Raw genomic sequence first — 20,379 nt, forward strand, 5'->3', positions numbered from 1 at the left:
ATTTTGGAAGGAAATATTTGATTTCAATTGTAATGAGGGAGTGACATATGACACATTTTGGTTGTAAAATTAGTATAGAGGAGGGAAGAATTCTTTAATTTTGGAGGAAAAAATTTGATTTCAATTGCAATAAGAAAGTGACATGTGACAAATTTTGGTTGTAAAATTAGAATATATAATAGATATATGATATATAATTAGAGCTGCACAGGGATCGGATCGGATTGGATATAACATAAAATTCTATCCGATCCGCACTGCACTCATCAGATCGGATCGGATACGATATCCGCATTTTTCAGGCTGGATCCGATCCGCATACTTGCGGATAGGATCGGATCGGATATCGGGTATATCCGCATAATTCAAAAAAACAATTTTAAGATTTTGTTTGGCTGTTTTTATAAAAAAAAATATCCAGAAAATTCATTTTTCACCTGTTTAAGCCTATTTACTTCTAAAATATTATCAATAAAAGTTCTCTTGAATAACAAAAACAAAATAATAACACAAGATTTAAGTTTAATTATTCTAAGTTGAAGTATAACATAAAAAATTAAAAACAAGATATTATAAAATTCATAAAATAACACACTAAATTCATATCACATTAGGGTTTACTTTCTTAAACTATGCTATTTCTATGAGATGTGCGGATTTGCGGATCAAATCCGCTGATATCACTGCCAAATCCGCAATCCAATCCTATCATAGTGCGGATCGGATCCGATCCGATCCGATGACTCTGCAAATCGATAATATCCGCAAAATTCGGATCGGATGCGTATAATTACCGCGGATATGCAGATATTATCCGATCTATGTGCAGCTCTATATATAATATAGGTATATTTTAATTTTAATTTTAATATTTTTATTTTAATTTTAATACAATTAAAGAATGTCATGTTGCATATGTTGATTGTCAAATTAGTAATTAGTCATTAATATTGATAATAATATATAAAATAGATAAAATAGTTGAAGAAATGAGAGAAATAGAGAAAGAAAGAGAGAGGATGGAGAACTCTTTAATTTTAGAGGAGAAAGTTTAATTTCAATTATAATGTAGAAATGATACGTGACACATTTTAATTGTAAAATTAGAGATATATAATAAATAATAAATTTATTGTTGTTGATATTGTTTTAGGCCTAAGGAAATTAAGGCCGTATATAGGAACGAAATAAACGTGTAATAATTTATTTGGGCAGAAAACAATTATGAAAAATTACAAGGATAGCAAGGGGAAATAACGACAATGATATTTATGAACTGACGAGTTTAACAATTACTCTTGTAAAGAAAATTAAAAATAAAATGGAAACTAATGAAATACAAAAAACATTTGGACCCTGTAATGGGCCAATTTCTCTAGGAGAAACAAAATCCGTAGAATTTATGGTTTTGACTGTTCCCTCAACAAATAAACACCTCTACGACATCCCCAAAAAGACCAAAATCAAAATTATACAACTTGATGGAAAATACCTGATAATTGAAACTCCACTTTTATAACATAGTGCAATACAAAATGCTCTTTAACTCAAGTGTGAGCGTAAAAAGGGTTGGGAACTTCAAAGTAGTGAAACAGGGAAGAGATGTTCGTCCAGATACACAATTTGGTCATGCATAGTCGTCTTCATCCCCATCAGGTTTCACTGGAACAGTCCCCGGCATGCGTCAATATCCGAGGCTTGCGATTCTAACACTGCTTGCCCGGATGCAGAGCTGATGACATGCATAGCGCTGTCGAATATTACTTTCTGGAACCGGTCATCTTCCACCTTCTTAAGTACCTCCCTCACCACCTTAAAGTCCAAACCTCCAGCCAAAATCAGTCTTCCTATTATCTCCCCAAAATTGTTTGGTGCTTTAGGCAAGTCTATGCCAATATCATCAATCATTGAACCAAATAACAAGCAACCAGTTCCTATGTCTCTAGGCACAAGGATCTTCTTCATCAAAAGATACTCGATAAGATTGGCAACAGGTTCAACGCAGGGTGGACTTTTATCCAGAGCAAGAGAAATGGCTTCCTTGACAAACTCTGGGTGGTAAGCAGGTGATTTTAGTTCCTCCACACACTGCAGTGCCTCGTCCAAGAGGCGAACACTGAAATATTCTTCCAGAAGAGACACTGTTTTCCGGTGAAGATCAGCAGTATCCGATTTTACAACTGGAGCCTGTGCTTTCTCAGAGGACACAGCGGGAGGAGCGGCTTTAACAGGTGAAGCGACCTGAGGTGCAGGCTCAGAACCAAAACCATAATTTGATGGACGAGCAGGAGGTCCACCCCCTCCATGCACTAAGGCACTATTTCTCATAAGACCAGCACTTCCTTGAGGTAGATACTTAGAGCTCAGGGTTGATGACTTGGAAAACATAGGAGACTGGCCACGTCCTGCAGTTTGAGCACCTGAAATGTCACCTCTTGGAATTGATCTAGTCCTAGGCATCTCCCAATTGTCATTATCAATTCCAGGCATCCCAGGCATCTTCCTTGTCCCAGGCATCCCAGGCATCAAGCCCCCAGTGCCAGGTCGGGCAATGGGGAAGCCCCCAGGGTTGGTATTTCCAGGAACACCAGAAACTACACCACGGGGATTTCTGATACTTGCAGTAGCACCTGGACGCAGACCAAGATTCTTTTCAGCCTCGGAATGAATTTCAGTGATGGTCTTGGCTTTCACCTACACAAGTAAACATCAATGCTTAATATGTGCCTTCAAAAGTTAAGGCATGTGTATACAACAAGTTGTTTAAATTTACCTCTTCACGTCTTGGAACCCAGTTATTAGAACGCAAATCTAGAACGTCTCGAACCATAAACCTCAGACGTGGTGCAAGTTGGGAGTTTGTGCTCAACTCTTTCAACCGGTTGAAGTAAATATCATTTATCCGCCGTGATTTTGGACTTTCATCGAGCTGCTTACCAATGGTGTTGAAAAATTGACATATAGCTTCAACATTTTCCTCAGCTGGACAGATCTTGCTGTCAGGAGGTCCTAGAAGCTCCTGTTCCAAATAACAGTTAACCAATCAAACAAAACTTGATATTACACCCCAAAACAAGAAATAATATTACATCAGTGAAGTCTCAAGTCATGCTAGAACCTGAACAATGTGATGGACAATCTTTTCTGGAACCATTTTTTGCTTCAGCAGCTCTCCAATTAAGCGGATGTTTCCAAGGGTACGAAGCTTGACAAGTCTCTCCTTGTCACGGCGCTCCATCTCTTGTTCAGGAGCAGTCATTTGCCTAAGTTCTTCCCTCAGCTTATCTGCACCTTCAAATGCCTCCTGGCAGATATTCAAGAGTACTCGCTTAAAAGTGATTTCTTTCCCACCAGGTTCATCTGATGGGAAAGGAGGCAGCTTTTCATTAAGATCAGAACAGAGCTGAGCATACATGGGGCAAAATGTTGGCTCTAGCACTGCCTTATCAAATATAAGCGAAATGACCCCCTGCATTTACAAACAAAGTTAATTAGGAACAAGGAAACATAAAATGTTATTACAACAGCAAAATTAAAAATATTTAAAAAAACACCTTAAGTATGTCAGCTGATGTTATGCCTGCATCAATCAACTGACCCTTTAGAAGATCAAATTTCTCAGGAGTCAACTTATTTAGTATTCTGTGAAACAGTTAACAACATTAGTAAGTAGTAGCACAAGCCACACATTCTGAACTCCAAACAAAGTTTGTGTAAGTGATTAAATTAAAAATAGAAAAGATAACGATACTTAGAAGCTAATTCTATAGTTTAAGCAGGAAATAAGTAAATAAAATTATCACAACTAACAAACATCAAACATGATTTGTTTCACATTTAATATATGATGATTATCCCTCAAATTGTTCCTTGGTTCAAATTACTATTACTGAGGTGTGGAATTTAATGGTAATGCATACACCGCAATTAAAAAATCTACATCGGGTTAACATCAATGGATACCCACTCAAATATCAATAAATATTAAGATGATAAAAATATGTTACCCTTTAACAGTCTTCAGGACACGATCCTTTTCAGAGAGACTTCCCCTTCTAGCGGACCATGGCACCTCAGCCTTGACCAGAGTAGGAGAAGGTCCTCCCTAAATTAATACAAAGATTAAGAAAAAATTAATTATACAATACAATTGGTCAAGAAATAAAGGATAAGGCTTCAAGCACTTGTGTCTTTTTATATTACCACTTGGTTAGATGAGATGTGTGCCCTTGCAAACTGAGAATTCAGTTGGTCTTGACGATTAACCTGACTAGTATTGCCAAACTCCCTATTCTCCCTGTCCCTGAGATTATCCCAGGACCTCTCATCGGCATTTGCAGGAGGAGGCTGCCCAGACCGGCCACGCCAGTCACGATTATCAGGTTCAGAGTATCTATTTTGAAATTGAGGTGGAGGCTGCAGAAGATAATTCAAGCCTTATTAAACAAATTAGAAACTAGTATATTGAAGATGATCCAAAATAAAATCATATATCTTAACATGATACATTTACAGCAGCAGTTTAAAGAATAAAAATAGCACTTGTGATGCACATGAGTTTTTTTTTTTTTCAAATTCATTCATAAATCTACATATTGTATCAGTATATTCATCACCAACAATAACTAAAACCGAGCTAACTTCATCCATCAATTTATCAGAGAGGATGAAAGAGGATTGGAGCCTCAGAAAGTTACACACACAAATAGAAAACAAAAAAAAGCACTCACGTTGTTCTCTGAGCGTCCCCAGCTTTGATTTTGATCCTCACCAAAAAGTTCAGCTTCAATATCTTGTTTGATCTTCAAAATATCATCAGGGATTTGAACAGCCTACAAGTAATCAGACAGATGTTAGCACACAAATACAAGTTATATGACAAAAGATATACAAGTCGCACAAAAACTGAATTATGCTGCCATTTCAATAGTATCATTAGAGCAAATAGACAAATTATGCAATGACAAAAGGCAGGTATGTACTCAGCAAGAGATTTCCACCAAAAAAAAAAAACCCGACAGCTGTTAATTATTAATTAAGTCAAAAGGTATAAGTAAATTAATAACAGATCATAGACCAACACACCAGGAAATTTATCCACAGAGAGAGTGAAAAAAAAAAATGTAAGAGACCAATCCAACCACCAGTGATCAGTGTTGTCAGACAATGTTGATCAGACACTATTTTGCCAATAAGCAACAACAATATTGTAAGATGGCTATTACTAATTTTAAAGCACAAAACTCAACATAGTACTTAATCAGAAAAAAAAATATGTATTACCTCTCGGAGCTGTAAAAGCTGATCCCTGGTATAACGCACCCGCTCGCGACCCTCAAACCGTGAATCTCCAGCCTATAAAACAGAGCATTTGGATTAAAAGCGTCTACCACAGTACATGGTTATATAAAAAAACATTCAATCATATAACTCACAGGAACACAACAAGAGGAGGTATCATAACATATAATCAGAATAAAATGACACCAAGTTCTATACATGTATATCACAGTGAAAATATCATAATACCATTCTATTCACAATATACAAAATGGAGCAGTATAAACCAAAATCGCCTAGTAAATTCCATGTACGTGGGTCCTTTATGGACAATTTGAAACTTAGTCAAACCCACCTAAAAGCCCACAATTTACTTTTAGTCCATATTTACAGCAGGTACACATATTTAGTGGCCCACCAAGAATTAGGACATTCAACAACTCATGTTGCCCTAAATGGCCAAGTCCCTAGCTGCTATACACTGAAAAATCGCAGTAAAACTGAATTTATTTAGTTCTTCCACTGTTTTAGTTCTCTGCAGAGCTCTCTATGGTATTGCACCGGATGATGTTGTCACACAAATTAAAGAATATTATTTTCACAATCCAAACCTCAACACCAAAAAAAAAAAGCAACTTGAACATTGATATCAACCTAATTAACACAGGATCCAAAAAGTGAACAAGAAATAGAATCTGAAATAACGTATTGGAAACAAATATCCAAATAATCCTTCCAGCACCGTGACAAGACACATTCAATGTCACAACGGAAACAAGAGAGGAAAAAACAAAGCAATCAATTTTGTTTCGGAAAAAGTAAATAAATGAAGAAAGTGTTAAACTTTAATGGAAAGCCTGCAGAATGAAGAGGTGAAAGCGACCGAAAAGGTAGATCCGGGGGAAACAGTTAACGATTGGAATTTATACCTTGATGGAGAACGCAGAAGAAGCGCCGCCATGGGGGCGGAGGAGAGGAAGATCGCCGAAGGCAAGGGAAGCAGAAGTCGTGGAGGAAGCAGAAGAGGAGGAGTCGAATCGAGGAGCAAGGAACCTGCTACCACCGCCGGAGCCGCCGCCTCGACCACCACCAGGCCTCAAGCTAATCACCGTCTGATCACCTTGCTGCATACCTCAGGATCTCTCGCTTCGAGATGAAATCTCCGCCGTCAGATGAATAAAAAAAAGAGACGATAGATTCGACGAGCGAATCTGAGGGCTCAAAAGAACCAAAAAGGAGAACTTTACGAGATAGAGAGGAAGAGAGAGAGAGAGGAAGGAAAGGTTAGGGATGAAGAAGGATAGATAGAGATTGGGATTGGGAGTGTGTTGGGATATTTCTCTCTCTTCTGCGGAGTGAGAAGAGAAGAGAGAACTGCGTGAGAGCGTGAGAGAGAAGGGAAGAAAGAACGAAGGGGTGACAAAAAACCCTTATTACGAGTGAGCGTGCGTACAAACGTATAGCGTACCGTATGTCAAAATCGATTTTATAATTATGTTCAGATTTAAATTTTGGGAAAATCCTTTGAAATTAGGTTAATAACGATAAAAGATCAAAGATTAAAGATTAAAGATAAACGGAAATTGAAGTTACGGCCTCCTTAGGGTTTGGATTTGGCGTCTTGCTCATTTATATGTACCGCATACCGTATAGTTCCAATATGTTAAACGTATATACTACGTATTATAGAGGTGCCTAAGAGTAAGTGGGAGTGGGCCGGGTGGTCAAGATACGGCCCACAATAGTGATTGCTTTTTTTTTTTCAATAACAGTATTCTTGATCCACCTACCTTCCATTGAGATTTGTTATTTGTTATAAGATTTCAATCTAATTTTAAATCTGATTCTTATCTTTTCTTATTTTAAACTAAAATCTTATAAATTATATCATATCACGATTCAATTTGAAATATAATTGTTACGGTAGGTAACCGGAGATTAATGGGTTGGATGGCGCTGGTTGGCCCAATCGTCTGAGGGAGGAAGCCTTTGTCAGGGTCTGCGCCTTGGGGGGCCTCCGTCCGACTTGTGAGTATGAGTGAATGGGGGTGGTACCTGCAAAGACACTCCGATGCCTAAGTCAGCAAAGGGGTTAGCAGGTCTAGAGAGTATTGGGACTTAGAGATACCTGAGGGGTGTCAGTGTATTTATAGTGGTAAGCCAATAACCACCGTTGGAATAGTGCCACTTTTCTAGGGTGTTAACCGTCCCTTTATCTTAGGGAAGTTAAGATATGGCTCGTGAAATGGTTAGAGAGATTCTAGGGGCAGTTACTCATTCAAATGAGTGCTTATCTGCCAGCTAATCCTCGTTCCCGACTTCCTTAGAGCAAGTCGTGGTGCAAACCGACTTTGTAGCGGCTGATTTGGTGTTGGGTGAGGCTCAACCCTTTGGGTTGGGCCTTCTTACTTGGATCCTGGGCCCTAGCGTTGGGCTAGGGTATGAACAGTGCCCCTACTCGAGCCCAATTTCTCTTTAAGACTTGGGTTCGAGTATTCTACTCGGGATTGTGATCGACTTGTTGGAGGACCGACGTGATGGTCTAAAACCGACGTGACTTTTCGTGACCTTTTGGTTCTGACAGTTATGTCTAATCAAGCGTCGCGTCCGTTAGGGATGTGCGTAGGGATTGATGGCCTTGGTAACGGTGCACTTTCATTAATGACTGCTCCGCTTTTACCATCGTGCCCCTAACGTACTTATAAATACTTTCCCTCTCTTTCATTGTTTCGTTTCTGCAATTTTTCAAATTTCCCTTTCTTTCGTTCGTGCTGCATTTTTGCATCTTCGAAGGCTTTCGTTTTCTCCAACCCTCATTTTCGGATAAAGGTTAGTTCTTTTTGTAACATGCTTTTCTATTTGCATGCCTTCATTTTGTAGATAGGTTGGTTTGTAGACTTCAGTTCCGTACTTCCTCCTTTAGAGACCGTGTTTTTTATTTTTCTTTTTCTTTTTTCCTTGTAGGTTTTTTGCTACCTTTTTAAGAAAAAGAAATGGCTTCCGTAGATATCCTTTCTCAGTGGGTTGATGTCACGGTCCTAGGGGTGGAACCCTCTGTTGATACTGAGTTTATCACCAACCTTCGCACTCACCACAGAATTTGTACTTCTGAGGATGACGAGCCGAAATATGAATTGGTAGTCCCGGGTCCTGAAGACCGGGTTTGCTTTGGGAGGGTCAATGAGGCAGCCCCTCATTTTTTCTTTATGTATGAATGTATGATCACCCGTTTGGGTGTTTTTCTTCCTTTTTCACACTTTGAGATATCTGTTTTGCATCACTGCCGAGTTGCCCCTACCCAGTTTCACCCCAATTCTTGGAGTTTTTTGAAAATTTATCAATTTATTAGCCAAGCTTTGGAGTTCCCGACTTCTTTGAAGATTTTTTTTTATCTCTTCCATATGACCAAACCCTTCAGTGGGCTAAACAATAAGCAACAATGGGTGTCTTTCCGAGCCATACAGGGTCGGAGAGTTTTTACCCTTTTTGATGAATCCTTCCATGACTTTAAAAATTACTTTTTCAAAGTTCAAGCCGTAGAAGGTCACCATCCCTTTTTTCTGGATGATAATTCTTCTCCCCGATTTCCTTTATACTGGCTGGAGGCCTCCCCCTGCGAGAAATATGGTCTAGATGACCTGGATGAGGTAGAAGCAGCCATTGTGGGGTTCCTCCGAGAAGTGTGGGGGAGGGCCCCATACTTGGACACAAAAAAGTTTCTCCAGGGGTCTCCGACCTTTGTCCAGGCACAGCTAGGTAGCATTTATTTGTTTGTTAGATTTCCGACTTGTCTGACTGACTTTTCCGACTTGTCTGATCTATCTGTTATTGTCCTTTCAGAGATGGCAAAGGCAAACGCTCAGGAGTCTTACCAAAGGGTTCAGGAGGCTAAAGCAAGGTCTCGCGCCAGGACTGGTGGCGCCAGGGCGGTTATCTCCCCTCCTCCTCCTCCTCGGAACGTTGGAACTCCCTCTCAGCCCATTGTGATTTCTTCTTCAACTTTCTCTCAGCCGCCCCCCTCTGCTCGACCTTCTTCTGAGCCAGAGAATAAGAAGCGCAAGACCTTAGAGTCTGGCTCTTCTGGTAAGGTGAAGGCGGATGCTCTTGCATTCGTCCGAAAGAACATCTATCCCCATGCTCGTATAAGCATGGATGATGCTTCTGTTCGGCGCCACCTTACCACTCTGGTTGAGGAGAGCCTTAAGGCGGCGGGGGTTTGTGGCAAACTCTTAGATATTTTTGAGAAGGCTCCTCTTATCTCTTTGGGGATGACCTCAAGGGTCGAAGAGCTGGAAGGAAGGCTTCTCATATATCAGGAGCATGAGGGGAAGTTGAAGGAGGAAGTCGCCAAGCTGAGGGAGGAGAGAGATAACCTCCGGGATAGGGAGAGGAAGTTGCAAGCCCAATGCAACATGGAGGCGGACTTGAGGAAGACAGCACAGGCTAGCTATCAAAGTTTGTTTGATGATCTTGTGTCTGTGAAGAATGATCTGCTGAATTCTCGGAAGTCATATGCCGAGTTGGAGGACTCTATTGCTGATGGCGCTGAGGAGGCTTGGAGGATCTTTAAGGAGCAGGTCGGAGTCATTGCTCCTGACTTGGACCTCTCTCCTTTAGATCCCGATAAAGTTGTAATTGATGGTGCCATTGTGGATCACCCCGTCCCCGAGATTATTTCCGAGTCAGATTTGAAGACTCGGGGGCAAAGGATTATGGAGTCTCCTCCTCGCCCTAAGGACGCCTCGAGTTCCTCCAAAGTTCCTCCGACTTCCTCTTCATCTCCTCTGGATGCCTCTCTTCCTGGTTCTGGTGGTGCTCCTCCTGGCTCTGGTGATGGTGATCCGTCTACTCTCCTTCCTAAAAAATAATTTTGTTGGCTATATGGGGGCCCGGCCTGTGGGTCCCCTCTTTTTAAACTCTTTATTTAATTTTGGTAGTGCGTGAACGATTTTTTGGCCTTTTAAGGCCGTAAACAAAACACTTTTTAATACCCTTTTTTAATAAGGGTTTAAGTTAAAAAAATAAATACCCCTTTTTTGGATAAGGGTTTAAGTTACCTTATGCGTGCATGTTTCTCTGATTTCGAACTTCCCTTTGATCTTTTCTGGAAAAACCTTTTCTTTGGCTTTGTCTGCCTTTCTGAACCTTTTTTATTTTAAGGATCTTTAGGACAGCCTTTTAATCTTTTCTTAGGTTTTTTCCTATCTCTCTTTGGTTATTCCTAGTGCTCAATTTCGTTTCATTGAGTTTTTATGACTTAGGCTACTTTCGTGATTCATTTTTGTGTTACTCGGTTTCCCATTCCGACTTTTGAGTCGGGATATTTCCGAGTTTAACATGATCAACTTCTATAACCTCTTTACACCGACTTGTACCTCGTCGTTTTATCCTGACGACCATCTAGGTCGGTTCATGGGATTTTCACGTTTTGTCGAGCTTAAGTCGGCGCGTTTCGTCGAAAGAAAAAACAAAAAAGGAATTTGCAAGAGATATATATGAAAAAGATCTTTTATTAATTAGGGAGGTACCTTATTGCTACTAAGGGTTTTTGACAATCTATTTCCCTTAGTCTCTACTATGATGCCTCATTAAAAACCCTTCTCTAGAAAAAACCCTTTGGTTTTGGGAAAAAATCATGAAGTTTGGGAAAAGAGTACATCAGGGAGTAGAGTTCGCTTTTAGCTATAGTACCTTTTCATATTACAAGCATGCCACGACCTTGGTAACTCGGTGCCGTCCAAGTCGGTTACTTTATAATAGCCCTTTCCTAAGACCTCATTGATTCTGTATGGTCCTTTCCAGTTTGCAGCGAGATTTCCTTCTCCTGATTTGTTGACTCCAATGTCGTTCCTGATCAAGACTAAGTCACTTGGGGTGAATGCTCTTCGAATGACTTTTTTGTTGTATCTTGTAGTCATCCTTTGTTTCAACGCTGCTTCTCTTATCTGGGCTTCTTCTCGGACTTCGGGGAGCAAGTTGAGCTCCTCTTTGTGCCCCTGTATGTTTCCGATCTCGTCATGGAGAATCACTCTTGGGCTTTGTTCGTTGACTTCTATTGGGATCATGGCTTCTACGCCATAGACTAGTCGAAAGGGAGTTTCTCCAGTGGCGGATTGGGGTGTCGTCCTGTAGGCCCATAGCACTTGGGGGAGCTCTTCGGCCCAAGCTCCTTGGGTCGGCCAGTAGAATCCTGCTCGGATTACTTTCCTGGCTAGTGATCTCGCTCTGAGGTGATTTCCGCAGATTCCACTGTGGATTTCTTCTAACACTTCGGTGGTTCTTGAGGTCGGTACACATTTTAATAATGGTGTTGATATCCCCCTTCTGTAGAGGATATTTCTCACCAAAGTGTAATGTTGTGCTTCCCTTCGGATCTTCTTAGCCTCCTTTTCCTCCTTAGGGAGGATGTCGAATTTCATGTATTCGACCAAGGGGTTCATCTATCCGAGGTTTAATCCGACTACCTCAAGGACCTCTTGTTTGTCTTTTTCTTTTACTACGGAGGGTTTCTGGAGAGTTTCCTGGATCAGGCTTCTGTTATTCCCTCCTGGTTTGGTACTTGCTAACTTGGATAGGGCGTCTGCTCTGCTATTTAGATCCCGAGTTATATGTTTGACCTCGGTTTCTGCAAAGCGCCCAAGATGTTCCAGAGTTTTTTCCAAGTACTTTTTCATATTTTGGTCCTTCGCCTGATACTCTCCACTTATCTGGGAGGTCACCACTTGCGAGTCGCTGTATATCATCACTTTTGTAGCACCGACTTCTTCCGCCAGCTTCAATCCAGCAATCAGAGCTTCATACTCTGCCTGATTATTTGAAGTTGGGAATTTAAATTTGAGGAAAACTTCTATCTGGGTTCCCCTTTCATCCACCAATATTATGCCTGCACCGCTTCCTGTTTTGTTTGAGGATCCATCTACATAGAGTTCCCATGTAGTTGGTTTTTCCTCTTGGTCTCCTGCGTATTCTGCGATGAAGTCGGTGAGGCACTGGGCTTTAATCGCCGTCCGAGCTTCATACTTCAGGTCGAACTCGGAGAGCTCTATTGCCCATTGAACCATTCTCCCTGCAACATCCGTCTTTTGGAGGATTTGCTTCATGAGTTGGTTCGTGCGGACTCTTATTGTGTGAGCTTGAAAGTAAGGCCGTAGTCTTCGTGAGGCTACTACTAAGGAGTAGGCAAACTTCTCCAGTTTGTGGTACCTTAGCTCAGGGCCTTGTAGAACTTTACTGATGAAATATACTGGGTGCTGTCCAACCTCGTCTTCTCTGATCAGGGTCGATGAGACGGCCTTGTCTGCTACAGATAAGTATAGGACGAGGTCTTCCCCAGCTATAGGTCGTGTCAAAATAGGAGGTTGGCTTAAGAATCTTTTGAACTCCTGGAACGCCTCCTCACATTCAGGAATCCATTCAAACTGACATCCCTTTCTCAATAAGGAGAACAGTGGGAGAGATTTTAGCGCCGATCCTGCCAAAAATCTGGAAAGGGCTGCAAGTCGGCCATTCAGCTGCTGGACCTCTCTTAAACAAGTCGGGCTTTTCATCTCTAGGATAGCTCTACACTTGTTGGGATTAGCTTCAATCCCTCTTTGTGTTAGCATAAACCCTAGGAATTTTCCTGCCTCTACCGCGAAGGCGCACTTTGCAGGATTTAGTCTCATCCCGCGCAACCTTATGGTGTCAAAGACTTGTGAGAGGTCAGACAAGAGGTCGACTTCTTTCTTGGTTTTTACCAGCATGTCGTCGACGTATACTTCCATTAGGGTCCCAAGGTGGGAGGCGAACACCTTATTCATCAACCTCTGGTATGTGGCCCCTGCATTTTTCAATTTGAACGGCATGACCACGTAGCAAAAATTAGCTCTGGGCGTGATGAATGATGTTTTTTCCTGATCTGGCTCATACATCGGAATTTGGTTATACCCCGAGTAGGCATCCATGAATGACAAGTATTGGTACCCCGAGCTGGAGTCCACTAGGGTGTCAATACTTGGTAGTGGATAAGGGTCCTTGGGACATGTCTTATTTAAGTCGGTGTAGTCGACACACATTCTCCATTTGCCATTTTGTTTTTTGACTAGCACTACATTGGCTAGCCATGTTGGGTACTTGACTTCTCTAATGAAGCCGGCTTCTAGGAGCGCTTGTACTTGCTCTTCTACTATCAGGGCTCGTTCTGGGCCGAGCTTGCGTCTTCTTTGTTGTACAGGTCGGGACCCCGGGTAAACCGAGAGCTTATGGGACATGAGCTCGGGGTTTATCCCAGGCATGTCGGAGGCCTTCCAGGCGAAGAGATCGGAGTTATCTCTTAGGAGCTTAGTCAATCCTTGTTTTAGGGTTTCCCCTAGGTTGGCCCCTATGTAAGTATTTTTTCCCTCCTCTTCACCGACCTGTATCTCCTCGGTTTTTCCTCCCGGTTGTGGACGCAGCTCCTCTCTAGCCCTTGCGCCTCCGAGCTCTACTGTGTGAACTTCTCGGCTTTTTCCTCTCAGGTTTAGGCTTTCATTGTAGCATTTCCTTGCTAATTTCTGATCTCCCCTTACCGTTGCTATCCCCGCTGAAGTTGGGAATTTCATACAAAGGTGAGGGGTGGATACCACCGCTCCGAGTCGATTAAGGGTAGTCCTGCCAATTAAAGCATTATATGCTGACCCTACATCGATGACTATGAAGTCTATGCTTAAAGTTTTTGATTTTTCCCCTTTTCCAAAGGTGGTGTGGAGGGGCAAAAACCCTAGTGGCTTTATTGGCGTGTCGCCTAGTCCATATAAGGTGTCAGGGTAGGCTCTTAATTCTTTCTCATCCAACCCTAGTTTGTCGAAAGCGGGCTTAAAAAGAATGTCCGCTGAGCTTCCTTGGTCTACTAGGGTTCTGTGGAGATGAGCATTTGCTAGGATCATAGTTATTACCACTGGATCATCGTGTCCAGGGATTATTCCTTGCCCATCTTCATTTGTGAATGAAATGGTAGGGAGGTCGAATGACTCTCCTCCGACCTGGTAGACTCTCTTGAGATGTCTTTTGCGAGAGGATTTGGTGAGTCCCCCTCCCGCGAACCCTCTTGAGATCATATGGATATGCCTCTCCGGAGTCTGCGGTGGTGGGTCTCTTCTATCCATATCGTCTCGCTTTCTCTTTCCATGACTGTCCGACCTTTCTATGAGATATCTGTCGAGCCGACCTTCCCTAGCCAGCTTTTCTATCACATTTTTAAGGTCGTAGCAGTCGTTTGTGGAGTGACCATATATTTTATGATACTCACAGTAGTCGCTGCAGCTCCCCCCTTTTTTATTTTTAATGGGTCTGGGGGGTGGTAGCCTTTCAGTATTACAAATCTCTCTGTATACGTCCACTATAGAGACCTTTAGAGGAGTATAAGAGTGATATTTTCTTGGTCTATCGAGACCGAGTTCTTCTTTCTTTTTGGTTTCCCTCTCTCTTTCTTTTGTTGAGGGAGGGTGCCCAGGTCGCCAACTCAGGTCTCTTAACTTAGCATTTTCCTCCATGTTGATGTACTTTTCCGCTCTTTCCTGTACATCACTTAGAGAGATGGGATGTCTTTTGGATATGGACTGTGAGAAGGGACTTTCTCTGAGCCCATTGACTAGCCCCATTATGACTGTCTCGGTGGGCAGGTCTTGAATCTCTAAACATGCTTTGTTGAACCTTTCCATATAGGCTCGTAAGGATTCTCCGACCTCCTGTTTTATTCCCAGGAGGCTTGGTGCATGTTTAACTTTGTCTTTCTGGATAGAGAACCTCATCAAGAATTTCCTTGAGAGGTCTTCAAAACTGGTGACCGACCTCGGGGGGAGGCTGTCGAACCACTTCATCGCTGCTTTTGACAAGGTTGTCGGAAAAGCTTTGCATCGCGTAGCATCGGAAGCGTCGGCCAGATACATCCGACTTTTAAAGTTGCTCAGATGATGCTTTGGATCAGTGGTTCCGTCGTAGAGGTCCATATCGGGGCTTCTAAAGTTTCTCGAAACTTTTGCCCTCATTATGTCCTCACTAAAAGGATCTTCTCCTCCTAGGGGGGACTCTTCTTTACTATCACGGGAGTTCCGACCTTTGAGGGAGGATTCTAGCTTTAAGAATTTTTCCTCTAACTCTTTTCGTCTATCCATCTCCTCTCTTAGGCGCTTTTCTATCTCCTTTTGTCGCTCCTGTTCCTGTTCTAGTTGTTCCAAACGATTTTGGTGGATATGGACTAACCCCATAAGCTCAGTTGAATGGGACTGTCCGTCCTTCTCTGACTCACGGCCTTCTGAGGAATTCACCTTCGGGATTTTGACTCCGGAGGTTCCTTCTTTGTGTTGATCGTTGGTTTCCTGATGGAGGGTTAGGTCCGCGTCACTATTTCTGGTGTCCAGATTCTCTTGTTCAGAATCTGTTTCCACATGACCCTCCTCAGGGGATCCGTCCGCCATCACTGGTTGATCTCTCGGGTCCCCGACAACGGCGCCAATGTTACGGTAGGTAACCGGAGATTAATGGGCTGGATGGTGCTGGTTGGCCCAATCGTCTAAGGGAGGAAGCCTTTGTCAGGGTCTGCGCCTTGGGGGCCTCCGTCCGACTTGTGAGTATGAGTGAATGGGGGGTGGTACCTGCAAAGACACTCCGATGCCTAAGTCAGCAAAGGGGTTAGCAGGTCTAGAGAGTATTGGGACTTAGAGATACCTGAGGGGTGTCAGTGTATTTATAGTGGTAAGTCAATAACCACCGTTGGAGTAGTGCCACTTTTCTAGGGTGTTAACCGTCCCTTTATCTTAGGGAAGTTAAGATATGGCTCGTGAAGTGGTTAGAGAGATTCTAGGGGCAGTTACTCATTCAAATGAGTGCTTATCTGCCAGCTAATCCTCGTTCCCGACTTCCTTAGATATCAATACTCTTTAATAATCTTATAGTATTTTTTTTATATCAGATCCGATAGTATGAAGTAATATATTTTTACTAAAAATCCAATAAGAACAAAGTATTAGGGGTGCACATGGCCCGGTCTCGAACATTTTATGAACTAATTTAGTGTTATTTCACCGGGTCTATGGTCGAGTAAGTGTCTCAAAAATAGACCCGGACATTATTTCGGGGCGGGACGGGTCAAAGTGAACCTGACTTTTACCCAACCATGTGCACCCTAAGAGAACTAAAAAAGATATATATGTTTTAAATTAATTTTAATATTATGTTATATTAATTATAAGCTTATTGTTTTATTTTTAATCACACTTGTTGAATTAGAAAATAGATCAAAGAAGCATCAAATTATAATTAATGGACAAATTCAAGTTCAAATATGGATATTAACATTTTAGTAACAAGTTTCTTATTTATAAATAAGTGCATCATAAATAAGTTTCTTTATAAATTATTGTTAAAATTTTAAAGACCCGATTTTCACCCGATTTGGACCCGATATAGTTGTGGCCCGAAAATGTTTAGGTTTCATCGGGTGTAGGGTCGGGTTATGATCTAAAAAATAAACCCGGTGTATATTTAGGATCGGGTCTGGGTCAGGACAAACCCGATTTCACCCGACCCATGAACACCCCTACAAAGTATAATCATAAAGATCAAACTCTTTACGATGGTTAACGGATTTCTTATTGATTAATCATTAATTCTACAAGTATTTAAATCATATCCAATATCCATTCGACTAGCATCATAGGACATTAGGTGTCCATAATCAAAGTATAATAAATACATTTTTAATTACTATGACAGTTGCAAGTCAAATGAAATTCTATTTTCATATTCATCTTGAAAATATTCTATTGACAAATATGCGATAACTATAACCATTACGAATTTTCAAAGTGAGTCAGTTCAATAGTCATATCTAGGGGTGTTCAAATCCAAACCGATCCAAATTAAACCGCTCATCCAATCCGATCCAAACTGAAAATCGATTAAAACCGCACTAATTCGGATTTGATTGGATTCTATTTTTTGCAAACCGCTGGATTGGATCGGATTTCGAATCTACTTTTCATAACCGATCCAATCCAATCCAAATTGCACAATGTGCTATAATATTATTATTTTATTATTATATTTATTTCTATTGTTATGTTATCGTTAGTTTTTTAAGATATTGTTAAGATTTGTTATGTCATTGTTGATTATTTAAAATTTGATGTTGAGACTTGTTATATGTATTTAATTTTTTTATTTAAAAAACCGCAAATCTAAACCGCTTGTAATCGGATCGGATCGGATTTCCAAAAAGATTTCATCCAATCCAAATCGCACCGCATATAAATTAAGCGTTCGGATCGGATGACTTTTTCCCTTAAAACCGAACCAAACCGCACAGCGAATACCCCTAGTCATATCTCTATATGCACCATCTATATATAATTTTTAATAAATAAGATCTATTAATCTTCATTCAATAAAAATCATTATATATATATTGGTCTATCCAAATTATTAATGTCCCTTTTAATAATCCTATAATCAAGAACAGTTTAGATTATAATATAAAATATCTTTAATATAATAAGATTTAATTATTCTATTAGTCCCTAAAATTTTGTCAAATTTTCAATTAGGTCTTTATACTTTTTTTTTTCAATTGGGTCTTTAAACCAATTTTTTTTAACTAGGTCCCTCTTGACGGCAAACATAAAAAATTGTTAACGAAGAGTAAATTTATCATTATACCCATAGTTTACTCTTTACAAATCACTCATTCTCAAGTTCTAATTCTTTTTGCCTTTCCTATTATTCCTCCTCCTGTGTTTTTCTCGTACCTTGTGAACATGGATAAAAGCCAATTATCTTTAGAAATCTCTAACTAACAAGTAAAACAAGGAAAACACAAGAACATTGTCTCCATTGTTCACAAACTCTAATAGAGATATGCACCTCTATTCACAATCCTAACCCACTCTCCATTAGAGATATATGTTTATTGAAGTTGCTTCTGTTCATTCGTGCAATTGTTAACAGATGAAAACGACATTCTTATCCTACCTCTTGTGGATCTTTGTCTTTCCATATTGTCAGTTTCGATTCTTCAACACTTATCTGGGAATAACTCTTCCGAACCCACTTCTTCTGAAATAAAAGAAATGAAAAATTCTCAAAAAAATTACCGTTAGATACCCTAATTATGCAAATTTTAAAGATAAGTGATAATAAAGGATTTTGAAGCCAATCGAAAATTAATATCACAATTAGCGAATGAAAACATGGAATTCGATTTTGAAATTAGATGAAAGTGGGAAATTGAGGAAGCAGAAACGACAGAAGATTAGAGAAATTTTGGTTTTTTTGGGGGGGCTGGGGCGGGCTGGTCCGCTTTGCCACCCCTAAAAGTATATGCAAACAGGAAAGAAGAAAAGAGCATACATACAGAGGGAGCATCTCTTGAAAAGGAAAGGGGGAACAACACAAAAGTAAGTAACATTACTCAAAGGGAAGTTTCTTAATCTTATCCAAAATTCAATTCCTTTTGATCAAAGTTACAATTATGTTTGTCATCAAGGGGGAGATTGTTGAGTTAAGAAATTAACTAATTTCAATTGATGATGACAAACATTATTTTATTAGGCTAAAAATTCAATTAGTTCTTTAATTGTATTTAATTAGTGTTGCAGGCCAAAGAAATAAAATAGTTGCAGCAGCCCAAACACATAGAAAAATAAACAAGTCTCTCAGTGGGCTTTCAAACACTCAAAGCCCAACAAAATATTGTAAAACTCAACTGGACTGAATGAAAACATATTCAACACAAGTCCAAGTTGACTACATCAAACTTCTCATTTAATATTGAAGTCTCACCTCTCTCTACTTGCTTCGGTCAGCATCAGAACAAAAGAGAGAGAGCTTCGTCCAATTGCTCTTTTCACCATAGAAGAAAGAAAGAGAAAACTTAATCCAAAAGGCAAAGGTCTAATCACCCAAATCAAACAATTTCAAGCTAAGTCAGAAGTTAAAGGTGATTCATTTCTATTTGCATCCAATTTACTTTCCTCTCTTCTTCTTTAACTCTCTGCTATTTCAATTTGGGATAAATGGAGAAAGTGATTTCTGATAATCACTGCTGTGAATCAAAAACCAAAATTGTTTTTTTGGGATAAAGTTGCAGTTCAAGGGTTTAGATCTGGGTTTATCATTGAACAATTTTTTCTCTGCTCACCTAAGGCTTTCGATCAAGCGAAAGGGGTCAGATTCAAAACTCCTAATTCAAGGATTAATTGAAAACAATGAAAGGGTAAGTTGGTAAAGCACACAGCTCGAGAAGTTGACTTGGAAGTAAGTAACTTAGCAACATAGAAGGAGATACAAAAGAAAATTATTCATGCTTCTGAAGCAAGGAGAGAGAACCAGTGTTTTGAACCCGAATCAGTGAAGACAACTCGATGAGGTATTTCATGGATGTGATGCATTGTAAACGATTGTGGCAAAAGACAATCGAACTGGAACATTAGACGATAAAAATAACTTAGAGCAACCACAATTAATACATTATCAAAAGAATAATATAATAGAATGATGAGTATATGAAAAACATTATAAAAAATTATAAATTGTACCTTAAAAGGATCAACTTCAATAAAAAACGAAGAATACATTTTTATTCTATGAAGTAGTAAAAAAAAATATAAAATTATGAGTTGACTCTCAAATTTAGATTCATGTATCACAGAAAAACACTATATATAGAGTTTAGTAAAACAAAAATAAATATGTAAATTATTTATTATTAAGGTAATTTTTTATTGGGTAAAGTATATTTTTTGTCCCTGAAGTTTACTAAAAGTTTCAAAAATACCCCTAAGTTTTAATTTGTTTCAATTTTATCCTTAATGTTTTTGATTTGCATCAATTTTATCCTTATCTTCAAAATTTTTGGTCAAACTATAGTCAACATTAATTTTTTTCAATAACACCCCCCAAACCCTATTCTCTTTCATCATCATCAAGAACAACTCCTCCCTAACATTTCCGCCGCCGTTTGTGTCCCAACTCCGGCCACCGCAAGTGATGTATATCATAACCTCCTTCTCTCTTTCATGGAGAAGACTCCATTACAAGACCCAGCATTCCACCACCAATCCCTGACCATGGCTCCAACCAACAAGT

At 40.0% G+C, this 20,379-nt stretch overlaps 1 protein-coding gene across 1 annotated transcript; it reads right to left on the reverse strand.

The window, feature by feature from the left end:
* On the reverse strand, positions 1,244-6,726 carry LOC107641367 (eukaryotic translation initiation factor). The gene is made up of 9 exons (XM_016344864.2): positions 6,210-6,726; positions 5,284-5,355; positions 4,731-4,832; positions 4,204-4,416; positions 4,008-4,105; positions 3,555-3,642; positions 3,119-3,469; positions 2,774-3,019; positions 1,244-2,694 (listed from the first exon to the last, which is right to left on the reverse strand). The coding sequence occupies exons 1-9, from the start codon at positions 6,408-6,410 to the stop codon at positions 1,660-1,662; spliced, it is 2,406 nt and encodes an 801-aa protein (XP_016200350.1). The 5' UTR covers positions 6,411-6,726; the 3' UTR covers positions 1,244-1,659.

The sequence above is a fragment of the Arachis ipaensis genome, chromosome B01 (assembly GCF_000816755.2).
Source record: "Arachis ipaensis cultivar K30076 chromosome B01, Araip1.1, whole genome shotgun sequence".
NCBI classification, from domain to species: Eukaryota; Viridiplantae; Streptophyta; class Magnoliopsida; order Fabales; family Fabaceae; genus Arachis; species Arachis ipaensis.